The 15263-nt window shown below is 37.5% G+C and overlaps 1 protein-coding gene across 2 annotated transcripts in view; it reads right to left on the bottom strand.

Moving 5' to 3' along the window:
- DCLK1 (doublecortin like kinase 1) overlaps window positions 1–15263 on the bottom strand; it is a gene marked incomplete at its 5' end in the record, with an annotated part of 224555 nt that overhangs the window by 7900 nt on the left and 201392 nt on the right. The window contains 3 exons of one of the 2 annotated variants that reach the window (XM_083854332.1): window positions 1976–2049; window positions 7696–7809; window positions 14258–14338. In XM_083854332.1, the coding sequence (XP_083710458.1) occupies window positions 1976–2049; window positions 7696–7809; window positions 14258–14338 (269 nt within the window). The remainder of the gene's footprint in view (window positions 1–1975; window positions 2050–7695; window positions 7810–14257; window positions 14339–15263) is intronic. The other variant, XM_083854331.1, reaches the window with a different exon arrangement.

Genomic DNA, 15263 nt, shown 5'->3' with positions numbered 1-15263 from the left:
TTTTTATAGCTTTATTTATTTACCAAGTTGCAGACTTAGAGCCTTCCCCCCTACCTCTTCAAAATGCATATGGTTTGTTTCAAAACCTGGGCTATGCGGTTAAACTGAGTCAAGGCCAATTTGAGGAGATGTTCACTTTTCTCACAGGCTCCTGAGATCAGCCCCCTCTGAAGCAGGGGTTTAAAAAGATCCAAATATTGTGTATAGCAAATGGAAAGACTTTCTTTGCTTGTCCTTTTTTTTTTTTTTTTTTTTTTTTTTTTTTTTTTTTCTTTTTAATGTAAAATAAAAAATATAAATCAGAGAAAGAGTGTAAACTGATCATGGATAGCAATTAAACTCCAGAAGATAAATAAAGCTCATGTGATCTTCCTCACCATTTTACAGAGCAGGCATTAAATTTGCAACTCTTTGTCCAAGTTCTGCTTGATACAAAATACGATCTTTCCTTCTTCAGCAGAAAATTCCTCTAATGCTATCAAACCCACAGCCATCTAAAGCTAGGCACTCAGGTCCCATTCCCCCTTCTCCAAAACCAAGGAGTATGAAGAAGGATGCCAAGTGACAAGACAGATCAGTGGGTTTTGCTCTGCCTTTGCAGGTCAGTGGGTTGTAGCCACCACCACAAGTGCAGTAGGGTGGAATTAGATGAATTACAGGTACTGCTGCACACTTCTGCACTTGGAGTGAGAGTCTTTCTCAATTTTTTGCTAGCCAGCGTTCAACTCATGAATTGGATTGACTTTTCTACTTTTTGCCTGAAAAATAGGCTTATTTTTGTGTTTGGGTTTGTTTTGTTTTTCTTTCCCCAGAACATCCATGTCAAAAACTACTTAGTCCTCAGTGTGCACTCAGGGAACCGTTAGGTTTTATGGAAAGTGTGCTGTAGCCCGATCCATGCACTTGGTGAAATGATCCAGGGTGGGAGATTTACTTTACTGGAAACACTCACAGTGCCCATCTCTGCTGTTTTGCTAAGGTGGTTATTTTGCTGAGATTTTACGAACCTCTCACAGACAAGTTTTTAAAGGCAGTGTTAGAAAACACAAGCCTCACAGTAAACCAATAAAAATTTCTCCGGCTATCAAAATGTAGGTCTTGTGAGTAATAAGGAAAAAGACAGCAAATAACCACTTGATGGAAATTCCAGCGCTCTGGATTTATTGAGAAGGTGTGTGGGCCTCTTGTGGGCTATCAGACCTGGAACCCTCCTTGCTCCCACTCCAGAATAAGCCCCTCCCACCCAGAGCCCCATTTTATCATACAGGTTAAGCCAGCTAACAACAACCCTGGCACAGTTACACAATGAAGAAAAATATATTCAAGAGACTCATGCAATATTTAAAGAAAGAAAATCAAATCAAAATAAACAGGTATCAGAGGGGTTTTAAAAAGAAAAGAGAAGGAATGCATTGTTAGAAACACAAGCTTACCAGCACATACAATGCATTGTATTTCAGTGAACTTGGGAGAGTTTCTATGCCCGCGTTATGCAAATGCATTGTCCAGTCTAAGGTAAGGATTGTGTTTAGTGGGTTTAAAATGACAGTATATAGCTCCACATCTTGCAAGGAAAAAGAGGAAAATATATGCTGAGAGCCTGTTGCTGCTCCGTGTGTTTTGGAACAGGAGCACAGGGGAAGCAGATGCCTTAACAAGCAGAAGGGAGGGGGAGGGTGCGTACTTCAGCATATCTGTAGATTTTCTATATACACTGTCCTTTTAACTATAGGGGAGATTGGTACTGAGCATGTGCGATGAAGAGAAAGCTGGCAATGTGGGTGTGAGGGATGGGTGAAGAAAGGGAATGAGGGGGTGTGGCATCTCAATCAAGATTAAAACGAAACTGATAAAGCAGCATATGGACCGGATAACAAATCAAAAAGCATGTTTATCCACTGAAGGAACTGGTTAATGGAGACTGCCAGCACGTTGCCATGGAAACACTGACTGTTGGCGCTGCACCATCTCATACCTTATCCAATACATTCCTGGTTGTTGGTAGTAGTCCAAAGACCCTGATCTCTTGATGGTAAACCCGTGGTCCAGCTGAGCAGAGAGAAATGGGGCAACTCAGTGGATCGACATTAGGCTAGAGAATTCAGACTCCAGAGCAAGCTGTTCCTTATTTAGTGCATATTTACTGTTTTCACTTTCACTCTTATCTAACATCCTAAAGCTACGTACCACAGAAGAAAAAAGGAAGAAAAAGGTAAAGAAATAAAAGGTAAAGATACTAATTCTAGGTTTGGTCTTGCCAAATTAGAAGCCAATTTATTCAAACTAAAATGGAGTTAGTTTTCGAATAGGTTAGTTAATGCATAACGCATTCACTTAAAAGTCTGAAATATCTCATTACCTCCAAAGACAGTAGTGCCCTTTTAAGTTGCACATACCAGTTATAGAATATTATCTTTTGCAATTAAACTGAGAAGTTTAATAATAATAATTTTAAAAAAGAATTAAATGCAGTGCAACCGTCACAAGGAGCAGGCTAGACAGACTACACAAGGCTTAAATTAGACTGCTTCATAATCATGGAATGTGTAAAGATGAAAAGAATCAGGTTTTGATACCCCATCAATCATGGTAATTCATTTCTAAAAATGCGTTAACCTTGGAGAGTAGGACTACTCAGAGCCATGAATAACATTGTTTATCATTTCAGCTTACACCTCATGCTCAAAAAGATAACGGTATAAAACTACTTGGTTTAAAATTGCACCAATTAAAGTCAAAATGGAAATGAACTTAACATTGTGTCCAGGAAGTTGTACTGGTGATATTAAGGAATATATATCTTTCAAGTTTAGTTAATCATTTGCAAAATCATGTGCATAGGAACAAAGAAAATGCATTCTTTTCCCTAACCCTCCTATGCTGCACTAACAGACGGTGGAAACATAATTTAGCTGAATTACATAAAATTTTGGGGGAAAAATCTTGACCGAGACACTCTGACTGCTCTAAAACTGTTGCAATGATTTTCAGATTTTTGCTCTAAGAAGGCAAAAGGCCATGTTGTGCTTTACTAAGAGTGTGGCATTTATTTCTAGTACTGATATTTTCTAATTCTAAATTCAGAAAAGCAGTTCAGCACATTTCCAAGTACCAACCACTTCAAGGGGAGTTAAAAACTAACTTCAAATTTAACTTTTTCTTGATGACTCCCCTGCAAGTGTAGAATTTAATAACTTATTCTATTTTGTTAAAACAATGCCTCTTTCATCTTATTTAGAATTATTTAAAGGATGTTTCCTGTTTAAAACCATGGGAACCTTGTTCCTAGAGTTAAATTTGTGTTGGCTTAACTATACTGGTCTGCTATTGCCATCTACTGGCTTCCTTGTATGCTGCACATAAAACACACAAAAGGGATGTTTTCCTAAAAAGCAGATCAAAAATATTGCCCTAAAATTGAATAGCCAAAAAATTAATTCAGAGAAAATGGGGAAAGTAGCTCCCTAACAAGAGTTGAAACAATTTTGGTGGTGTGGAAATCTTGACATGAGAACCCCAACTCTGGACAAGGACCCCAGGACAACACAGACAAAAGATGTGAAGGGATAGCCGAGACACAGGTTCAGCTTTAAGACTTTAAGCAAAACTTACAGGCTAGGCTTGGCTTCTCCTCCACACCACCCAAGAAATGGCTAAAAATTCCACTTGGCATGGGTAATTTTATTTTAAAATCGGCAGAATGCAGGGCAATGACCCACACACTGCCTGCCCATTGCCAGGGTTCCCAACCCAGGATCCTGTAAGCAGAAGAGAGCTGCACTAACTTTCTAAGCAGCTTTTCTTGTTTTCTGTTCTGCTTGTTTACTCTGCATCTCCAGCTGGAGTTTACTCCCATTGCCAAGACAGAGACCTCATACAACCTTAACAGCAGACTAGCTTTAGTCTTTTTCTCTGCCTTAACAATGGCAAAAGTACAAGCACCAAAGTGATGACATACAGGCTAAGATTTAACACTTCAGACAAGGACATATATTAAATGATGCTCGGTTCATACAAGGAATTACAGCACACCTTTGGATTGCAGAAACATTCTCAAAAAGTAATTTATGCTCTTAGTTGCTCTAGCCACTGTCACTGAAGCCCAGAGGGTATAGCCACAAGGATGTTGTTTTGTGGCCAAACCAAAATAAATGGAATTGGCATTCTTGAAGAATTGAAGAATAAAATCTATCCCCAAATTTTTAAAAGGCTAGTTAACATAAGTCTGGTTTATATTTTTACTGCAGTACCTTTTATAAACACCATCACAGAACTAGTAAATATGCTGCTATTGAAAAGCTGTGTGAGAAACACGATCCTGAAAATATTTTGGCACATGTTTAACAATAATGTGGCCATTCTGACACAGACTGAGGGGCACTAGCCCAAACCGTCTCCCACAGAGACCGGTAGTCAACACCTGTGACAAGAGTTTAAGAACAGGGCAAGTAACATGATATTTCTCCTTCATACTCTCTCATCAGCAAGCAGTGTTTTTTAGGGACTTGCTAATTCTCTTGCTGTTTTAAAAACTAGCTCTCCAATTAAAATTTTGCTGGCAAAGCTATGTTGGTTCAGGGGAATTTTTTCCCAACTGACATAGTTACTCTGGCAGAACTTTTAATGATGCATTATTGCATCAACAGAAAAGTCTCTTTGCTTGTATAGTTAATTTTGTTTGAGAAATCATTCTACTACATCAGCAAAGGAACTGCTTTGCTAAGCATGCACATGTTCATTAGGATAGTTTGTCCAAAATGATGAATCCTTTCAAATGTGGACAAACTGCAAGTCTGGACACATGCACAAGAAGCAGGATGTCTCTGCCTTGGACAGACAGAGACAACTTTCACTGAGATTACCACATCAATAAAGCAGACATAAGTCTGAACCAAAGGAATCAATGCAATTTGGGCATTGCTGAAGGAAGCAGTAGCCACAGAAGTTGTATGCAAAACACATATGGCTTCAAACTTCCTTTCAGTCAAGCTGACCAGAGACACATCTTTAGGAACTTAATTTTCATATTATAGTTTTAATTGGTGCATATGGTAAATACTCCTTGAGATCTTTGAGGTGTGTTACTTTTTACCACCAGAGAAAACAGGCATATAATATCATATCATACCAATATGAGGACAAACTAAGAACTAAATACCACATATTAGAGAGCTCTGTACATAAACAGAGTTATAATACTCAAAATATATGATAATATTTGTCTTCCAAACTATTAAGTAAACTATAGAAATATAAGCACATATTAACACATTTTCACAAACACAGACACAGATGTGTTATATAATATATAGAAGGCAACTCTATATATTATATACACAAGCACCCTCTCAAAAAGTATGTAAACATACAGGCAGGCACAAACCCCCAGTATTTTTATAGCAAATATAGTTAGTGCATGTCTTTAGTGCCAAACAATATGTTACAGAATCTATACATAATTTGAAAGTTCTAAATCTAGAGCAGTATTTGTTAATAGGATTTAATTTTAGCTTATTTGAGATTTTACAGTTAAAGGGAGATTTCTGAACATAAAACTCTGGTGACATGCATGTCAAATGTATATTAAATAGACTTCCAAATGCAGAAACAACAGGTAAAGACACTGTTGTTTTGCTTTTGGCTTTCTTTTACATAATATATTATTTTTGTAGAAAGCAAAACTAATTTATTTATCAAATGGAAATTATCTAGCATTCTGAAACATTACCAAATCACTAAAGAAGTCTATACTTCCCCATCTCTTCCCATAATCAAAACACTTTCTAAATTATGTAAAAGTTTTCTAAACATTTCTACTTTATAGGCCAAGTTGCAGGATCAATCTTATCAGGATATGAAGCTTGCCCACAGAGATGATCACTAAAAATAATCTGTTAAATTTCCAAACACTAAAAGATAAATAAAAGCCATTAAGAATATAATTAATCATACACATTATTTCCTGACATTTTGCAGTGGACAGATTCACTACAGTGCCTTTTTTATTACTCAGGTGTTAAACTGCTGCAAACAATTCCTTGGCAAAGCAACTGGGGCAAATAAAAAAAAAAAAAAGAGGAGGACAGGGAAATTAAAAACATAAAGGAGGCAAGGGATGGATGAGAATAGAGGCATCATTTCTTGCTTTTAAGCTTTGAAGTCATTAGCATGGAGGATCTGAGCAGTAATTCCCATGGACAAGCGTGCTGGCAGTCCATTCAATAGGAACATGGTTTCAGCTAGTCTATAAAGAACATACCTGCAGTTCAGATGACCAATGGGTATGTGATGTTTTAGTTGTGGGAGAGTTGCTGCAGTATTATTGCTTAAAAATGAAAATAAATAAATGCTGACTATGTTAGCTGATGACTAAGAAAATCTAGGAAAAGCATGAGGAACAACTTGCTTCCATGTTGAAGACATTCAGGGTAGAAAAGAGTAAAGAAAAAATATGAGAGGCACAGCTTGAAATTTTAAGTACTTATACCAAGTAACTTTGAGAGAGTATCCACTTTGCTGCGCAAGCACTTCACACCTGTGAGCCAGATTGCATGTGCTGAGCTGAATTTACTTCATGCTGATTTAACTCAACACTGGAGGGGCTGAGCTGAGAAACATGAAAGTGGAAACAGTACAAGAAAGTGTACATGTGCAGTCACACCACCTGCAATTTATGGAGGCTGGGAATGAACACTGAGTAATCTGATATGGGAATGGTTACGTTTAACATGTCACATTTTTAGTGACTCTTTGGAGTGTTCACATTACTATGAGTAATAAAGGAAAGCTTACAAACACAAGCAGATGTATCAAAAATGTGAAGGATGTGCATGTTACTATTCAATGGCATTAGTATGAATAATCTCTTCATATGCTGAATATATTATGTGTCCATGTATATATCATACACATGTTCATCTGTGAGCAAAAAATACAATCCTGTGTGGTGTATGCTCCACTGAGGATGCCATTGAAACATCAGTAAAGCTTGGTCAAAATTTTGGCCAAGCTTTGTTTCAGACACTCCGACACATTCAAACCTAGACTGGCTCCACTGGAATTGCAACGTGACAGAAGGCAGCAAGAAGTTTCATTAAGCCTTTACCCCATTAAATAAAATGGGGTAAATTAAATACTTCTGCTGACAGGGAAGCAGGCTGTGTGTGGCACTACAATAAGATGCTGCTGCCCAGCTAAATCTGAAGCAGCTAGACTCATGTTAGCCATGAAGGCAGCAGTGAGGCATCATAGCTCTCCTTCATGTCTTCAAAGAGGAGAGGCTTAGGCTGCCATACAGATTTTCAGTTAAAATTTGAAGCAATTTCCATTTTAAAGTGGTGCCATGCTATAGTCTCTGTGTGGCCTAAATCCATACAATTAGTCTGCTGCCAAGTTCAAATCCCACAGTTCAAATTGTTGAATTTATATTGGAATTAGGTCCACTGATCATCTGGTAAAATGTGGAACTGTGTACTGTGTGTAGAGTTATATCTCCTAGGGCTGTTAAATAACAATGTGACTCACAAGGAGAATCAAAGGAGAAGCTGTGCAGGATACCAGTCTAACTATGCTTATATTAATTAAATGCTAGAATTATGTAAAGATTAACCCTCTCTGGCTTCTTCTGGTGTCCTAAACCCATAACTGTCTGGTGGACACATAAATCTGTTTCATCTGTGTATTTCAGATGCTTACTGCTATGACAGAAACTCCAGCTGCTGTGCTGTTCGGCTTAGGGCCTGTGTTGAAATGCTTCTTTATCTTCCCAGCTACTGAGAGCTGATGTTCATTCTCTGGAAGGCCATCATCCTGCAGATAAATAAAGCAAAATAAAACTTCAGAGGGGAAAGATGAAAAAAGAAGGAATTGTGAGGTGATTCTGATAGGTCCCATCAATACAGAGAAGTTTACAAAATGTTTGTATTAAAATCATTAATCATTAATAGTGATCATTGATCATTACTCAATGACTATGGGTCAATCATTGTCTCCATCAATATGATTAAGGTACTTACATGATGAACATATGTACCAAGCAGTCTCTCTCTTCTTCTTTACCCAATATTTTCTTCTCAAACTTTAGGTAATGTTCATTAATAATAATTGTTAAACATTTTATTTTTTTCCCCCTACCATATCTTAATTACCACTACCCACTTTTTTTTAACGCCCATTAATATTTCAAAGCCTGACGATTTCAGATGTGCTTGAGATTCTGTTTACTCATCACATAAATTTAATGATAATGACCTCAAAAGTAAAGAGCATTCAAGAGGCTGGGCTGGGACATTCCTTCTTCCAGCGAGAAGCAGAGCAAACCTTGACATTTACACCTAGGCACATTGGCATCATCCATGCTGAGGAGAAACCCAGCAAAAAAAAGGGAGTTTGTAGTTTTGCCCAAGTCCTCAGACTGAATTCAAACCCAGGAAAAGATAAGCTTTTTTTACAAATTGTAGAAAAGATCTTTATGCCTGAAAAACGTGCAAAAAGCACATTTCCTAGTGAGACTTCCCCACTAGCAGAATAGGTAGGACTTCAGGCAACAAATATGCAGAATAGGTGGAATAGGAAACGAAATGTAGAACAGGCAAAATATGCAGTATATCAAGTCACTGGCTGTATGCCATAGTAATCCCTAACTGGTGCTGCATGGTGTGTACAGGTTTAAACAACTGTAATAATTCTTAAACTCTATTTAAGAAAAATCCTAGTAGAATAAAGGCAAACAAGACAAGATCAGAATAGCGAGAGATGATGGACACTTTTTTTTTTAATTTCTCAGACATTATGAGCGCCCTTAGAGAGTTATAGAGCTGCTGCAGTAAATCACGAGTTCAGAGAGCATATGGGAATTTTAGGGAGGTTGGTAGGGTTTGTTATTTATTTAGCTTGGGGAGTTTGTGTTTAGAGATCCCTTACTCACCCCTTACAAAATGTCTCAGTTGGCAAAATATGGTCAAGTGCACACAGCTGCAAAACACAAAACAAAACAATACAACCCAGTAGCTGATTATTGTCTAGCACTGGGGAGTCCTGGCTTGGTGGTATATGACCCCTAAAAATAACCTGCTTCCCCTTGACCTTGCCTTTCCCAGAAGAAAGCTTGTCTGTAAAGTGAACTCCTCTTCACAAGAGGAGGGAAGAAAAATAAAATCGTTCTCTTGGCCTTCCTGACATGAAAGTCTGCCAAGCATTCATGTCATCTTGTCAAAAGACTAAATTACAGAGAAGACAATAGTTACCAAGGCTGTGGTCATATTTTATCAGTGAAGCACCACACCCACAATTCCAGTGGGTGCCACAGACACATAGTTTGGGATCCAGCTTTTAGACAAAATACCTTCCAGTTCAATTTAATATGCAGAATAGGGATATATCAGAATTCCTCTATTGTTACTAAGTTTTATTACTACTGTTGGTGCCACCTGATGTTTAGGAGTTCTCTTTTATCCAAACATGCTTTATAAACAAATCAATATATATTAAACTGGCTCCTGGAATTAATAGTTATTGAGGGTGAGAGATGACAGCTGTTTAACTAAATACAAAACAAGCTGCTCTGCAGTTTTAAAAGGCAAGAAATGAAAAAAAAACCACCCATCAAATATCAAACTGATCAGAATCAGCAGGTTAAGTTGTAGAACTGGAGAACAGTGTAAACATCGCTGATAAGAATTCCATTGGGCTGCTGAAATTGGAGGGATGTCAAACCCTGAAGAAGTCAACTGTTCCTTTCCCCTATTTTAAGTCTTTGCTTTTGGCAGTGGATTAGGATCACAGAATTTCATCTCAGCTTTAGCATTAATCACGAGATTTTTTTTAAGGTGACCAGTGATTTTTTGCTGCTCCATCTGGGAACTTTAAAGAGTTTTGAGCTTGAGAAGATGTTGACTGCTAACAGTCTGAAAGAAGAGCTTGCCTGTGCACACCTCAGAAGCTGAGCAGTCAAAAGAGTTTGAAAACTCTGTCCCAGAATTTGAGTTTTCACATGGACAATATAAACTGCTTGAAAAGTTAACACTTTTTTGGTTTTTGCTTTGGAGTGTTTTGATCTTGGTTGGTTTTTTTTGTTTGTTTGTTTGTTTTAATCAGCCTCTATAATGGTCTATTCACAAGAATTCAAAATAAGAAACAATAAAAAAGAGATACAATGTCTTGGAGTAATTCCAGTAATTGATAAAAACTGGTTTCATATTTGCATTGTTCTCTGTGGCAGGAGACATTGCCACTCAAAGTAAAAAGAAAGGTTATAAAGATGTAATGAAGTTCAGGATTCTCAGACTCCTACTGCCCCGAAGCACTTAGTTCCATTTCACAAAATGGTCACAAGAACTTTACTTTCCAGGTCCAAAAGCATCAGATGAATAGATCATTATATAAGTAACAGCAGGAAATTAGAGTAAATACAAGTGCTGGAAGAGCTTTTGGACACTGTTTCCTTTAAAGATTCTAAGGAAATTTTTTTTGTGCAGTGTCCTAGGGTGTAACCAAAAGCAGTGCAGCTGCAAAATAAGGAATGTATTTTTAAATTAATTTTCTTACACATGTTTAGCTTAATGATACTTATTGCTTGCTTATTCATTTCTTTTGCACACAAATTTCCAAGGCAGGCATAGTGAGGGGAAAAATATAAAAGCTCCAGGTTCTCTAATTCTTTTTAGGCTGGTGTGTGCCATCTTCCTCCTCCAGCAACAACACACATTTTATATCTATTATTTGAACAGAGAAGGATTTAGAAAATGTGGGTCATCCCTTTCAGCATTCACTGAGCATTCACAGTTCAGTGATATATTAGGAAACATTTACTACTTATACAAAAAAGAATGTGTTTGTCCTGTAACTTGTTTCGGGTTATCAATAACAGTAAAGTTTAAAATGCCAGACCTCAAGCTTCCTGCCTCTTTTATAATTCTTCGGCTTTGCAAAAAAAATTTTGAGCAGGTAAAGTAAAGATTTGGGTTCCCTGTAGGGGATGTACAAACTGATGGATTTGTTTCCAGGTCTAAGGGTACTGTGTTGGAGAGATGACTCTAAATAAACAAAATAGAGGGGGCAAAGAACTGCTGCTGAATTGCATTTAGAATTCAAGATCTCCATCTGTGGCAGTGGCATGTAGCCAATATCTTTTCAGGTTTTGGTTTTTTTTTGAATTGAAAACAGCTGGGATATTATTCACATCAAAACTGCTTTACTGGTCTGACTCTGACCATAACAAGTTTTGCAGTTTCCAAGAAGATTCCAGATATTTTTATAGCAAAAATTTAAACTGAAATGAGGGTTTGCTCCTACTGAAACTGTCAAAGCACATTCCAGGAATCTCAGCAATTTACCAAGTAATCACATAGTAAGCAGCTATAAAGTAGAATGGTTATTTACAATCTACAAAATGGTTTTATACAGTGTAAGCAGTTACAACACTTCTATCAGAGGCTTGATCAAAGAGAAAAAACGTTTCTTAAAATTGTCAAAGAAAACACATGCCTGCTTTTCAAGCCAGCTGTTCTATCTAGTATTTTAGCTGCAGATTTAACACTCTATGAATAGGTTTGAAACTGAAATAAGGGAAGTGTTGTAGTGAGCTCTATCCCAGCTGAAACTAATAGAGAAAGTAAACTCCAGCATTTGACACCACAGAAAAGTATTTAAGCAGGTTACCTGTAAAAATGGAGTGTAGGTGAAATTTCCATGTGCCATTTCTTCTCAGAAAGACAGTGTACACATAATTGCTTGGGTAATTACAACACATAGATTGCAGAGCCTTTTGTAAGCAGGGATGAATGCATTAATTCCCTGTCCTGCAGCTGGGAAAATGAGGTTCAGGGAGGCTGAGTGACAGACTTGCAGCTGATCCAGCGAGTGATGGCAGAAGGATGTGTAGCTGGATCTGACACTGTACATTCTGCCTCTGTGCATCAACGAGCTGCCCCTGCTAGCTTATCTACTGATACTGCCCAGACACACTTCAGGGAAGTGCTCCTTCTCATGGAACCATTTAAGCACCTGTTTCAACTCAGCCATGTTCTTATTTCTTCCGATGTGAACTAGGACTGTAGTGTCATCTAGTTAATTTGATGCCCAGGATTAAGTGCTTCCATGTGTGATGCCTTGAAATGGGAGCAATGTTTGGAATGTGTTAAAGCACTTTCCTGAACTGGTCCCAGTACTAGCCTTTTCCTCCCAGAAAAAAAAATATGGAGGATATAAGAGAACTCGAAAGCAGTTTTGATCTGCATTATGAACTACCTTTAGTGTAATGATGAAGACAAAATACTGATTTGTTTCAGTTGTTAAAAGCAGCAGAAGAAAAGGAACTACAGAATTGTCACGGAATATTTGCTTTGCTTACTTATAGACAGAACTGCTACAGGTTTTGATTGCAGAGCATCATTACCAACATAAAACTACAAGTGCAGCAGAGCTAAACCAAAGATGAATTGATCAAAGCATGTTGTTTCTAACAGTGCATCACAGTCACTCTTTAAGAAGTAGTATTGGAATACAAGAATAGAAGCAAGTAGACCTTGAACTTTCCCTGGTGTATCCTCTAGTTCATGCCAACCAAGTACTTAAGAACTTTGTAAGCCAAGAGTTCTATCCAGACCACTATATTTAATAAGCACCAGTGGGATCATCCTCCAAAAATGTATTAAATTCTCTTTTGAGTCCATTTATACTAGTTCTCTTCATACCTTCTGGCAAAGGGTTCTGCAAGTTAACTTATTGCACAGAAATTCAGGAATTTGCCAAGGTCTTCAGTAAGCAGAGCTGAGGTTTTCTAGCAGAGCTCTGGAGTGTTAAAAGTCTTTAGCCCCCAGCCCCTCTCCCCTGCTATCCTCACCAGCAGGAGGGAAGGGAAGTAGATCCTCATGTCACTTGCACACCACCACCACCACCAGGTTACTGCCAAAGAGCTGCATCTCTTCTTTTTTATACATCACAATAAAAAGTCTTTCTAAAACACATCTAAAACACATTTTTTTAAAAAAATTAAGTATCTGGGGTTAGCATTAAAATTTCAAATATATTTTTAAGAAAAAAATGGAAGATTAGTGACCACTCCCTTAAGTGGTGTAAGCAAGCGACATTTCAGTAATCTCAGCAGCAGTGTGCAGGCTGACACTGTGGGGGACATGGCCTCTCTGTGGCTTCTGATCAGTCTCTTCCACCTCTTCCTCTTCAGCACTCCAGGAATCCCCACACCTCCTCCTCCCATGGAGACAGAGAGAACCCTCAATCACCATTAAGGCATTTTAAACTGGGACAGAACACTATGCCCAAGGACAGCCCCTGGCATCAAGGAAAATTAGTATTTCAGCTGCTTGAATGTCATCTTTAAAATGAATTTTCATCAGGCATTGTCCTGGATCCTTGCACTCTTCATACACCACAGAAGGGCTCTGGATGTTACTAGCATTTACAATTTTAAAAAAGTGGTTTGGGTAATAAGGGAACCCTCCAAGTTGCATGTACTTGGTAAATAATTAACTCTCTGACTATATGGAGGACACTTTCGTAAAAAAAATTATATGTGAGGTGATTGCATATTTGAATTTTTAAAATACCTTTTAGTGAGAAATGGATTTTGGATACAGTAGTTAGGGACTGAAGAGTATTTCAGGAAGGATTGCACACTCAAACTTGTCAAAAACAAAATGAAGCATTATTTCTTCTTCTTTTATTTTTTTTTCTCTGTTCATCCCAATTGTGTTTCTTTTCTCAGTTGTCCCTTCTGAATTGGAATATAGATTGTTCCAAATTTTCATTTCTTGTCATACAAATATTTTAAAACATGTTAAATAGTCTGGAATAATTAACAAATCTTAAATGCCATCAGAAGCTAAATATTATTCTAAATGTTTCCCTGTTCCATTCTGGATAAAGCAGGCTTAACAGTATGGACTATATTTCAGTAACTCTTAATCATGACTGTGAGATTTTTGAGTCCATCTGATCCCAGGAGAACAAAATGTGTCTCTGAACCTGCAAGCTGAGTGTTAGAGATATACATATATCAAATAGGATTAAGATTTGTTGAAAGTCCATTTCAGAGAAAATGTAGCTGAGCACACACAAAATAGTGAAAACTCCAAGGTACACAATACATTAAATCAGCCTGTAACCCAGCTTATTTCCAGTTAAATCTGTGGCATCTTTAGAATGCGCTGGCTTTCAAAAGGGCATAGCAAGGGCTTGACAGAAAAGAGCTCAAAGCTTCCAAATTGCAAAAATCATCTACAAGTCTGAAAATACTTACATTAACCCATGGATGCTCAAGAACTTGCAAGGCTGAGAATCGCAGATCTACATCTACTTGAAGCATCATTGTGATAAGTTCCTGAGAAATTGAATACAGGGTCAAATTTAAAGAACACTTTTAAAGAAGAAATCAATATTTCATTCATTTAAGAACTCCTTAACTGATTTTGTAGGAGTTCTCAAAGAGAGAGTGAACTACCAACTTCAGAAACATACTAAGATTATTCAAAAAATAGAAAAACTATGAACTGATGAACTCTCAGCTGAACTTTTAAATCAATATCTGATAGTACCTTGAAAAGCTAGAAGACACTTCTGAGTTACAGTTCTGAAGCCACTGTTTAAGAGAAAAGCACTTAACACATAATGCGCAAAACAGATGGTCCCATGAAATTAGGTTAGCTTCCCATTAAGAAAAAGCCAATTCCTCTGTAGGAACAAAAAAGCCAGCAAATACAGTTTTGTTTTAAACTCTTGCATAAATGAGATAGAAGATATTAAAATAACTCCAACATTTAAACCCATTATTTTTCATCCTCTGATTTTCTCTGCAATTACCTAAATTATTTTATTCACAGAGTGGAGTGCATGGAAACAGGATGGCAATATGACAGCAAATAAAGGTGCATCACCACAGAAAAAAGCTAGTAATTCTTAGTTACAAGAATAACTTAAATAGATAGGCTAAGGCTTCAAATCAGAAATTTTAGATAGATCTATTTGGCAGAAGGAGTTTCACAGGAAAACCCACTGGCAAAGGACTTGCAGGGTTCCCACTAATGATGCTATGAAATAATGCCTGCCTCAACACAATGCTTTGGTTTAGAGGACTTCCAACTCTATGCATCTCATTCATTAACCTCATTAGTTAGTGGACTAAAATGCTAGTCCTGATCACCCTCCACATACCTGTAAAAGCAGGATGTAACTCTCCAAAGAATGGACATTCAGAGCTACTCTCATTACCTGCATCTACCTCCAAATTTCACTTTTTTATTTCCTGT

Source organism: Zosterops lateralis (assembly GCF_965231275.1).
Source record: "Zosterops lateralis genome assembly, chromosome: 2".
Taxonomy (NCBI): Eukaryota; Metazoa; Chordata; class Aves; order Passeriformes; family Zosteropidae; genus Zosterops; species Zosterops lateralis.
Note: the sequence above shows the minus strand (reverse complement) of the source record. Positions and strands in the feature narration are given on the sequence as shown.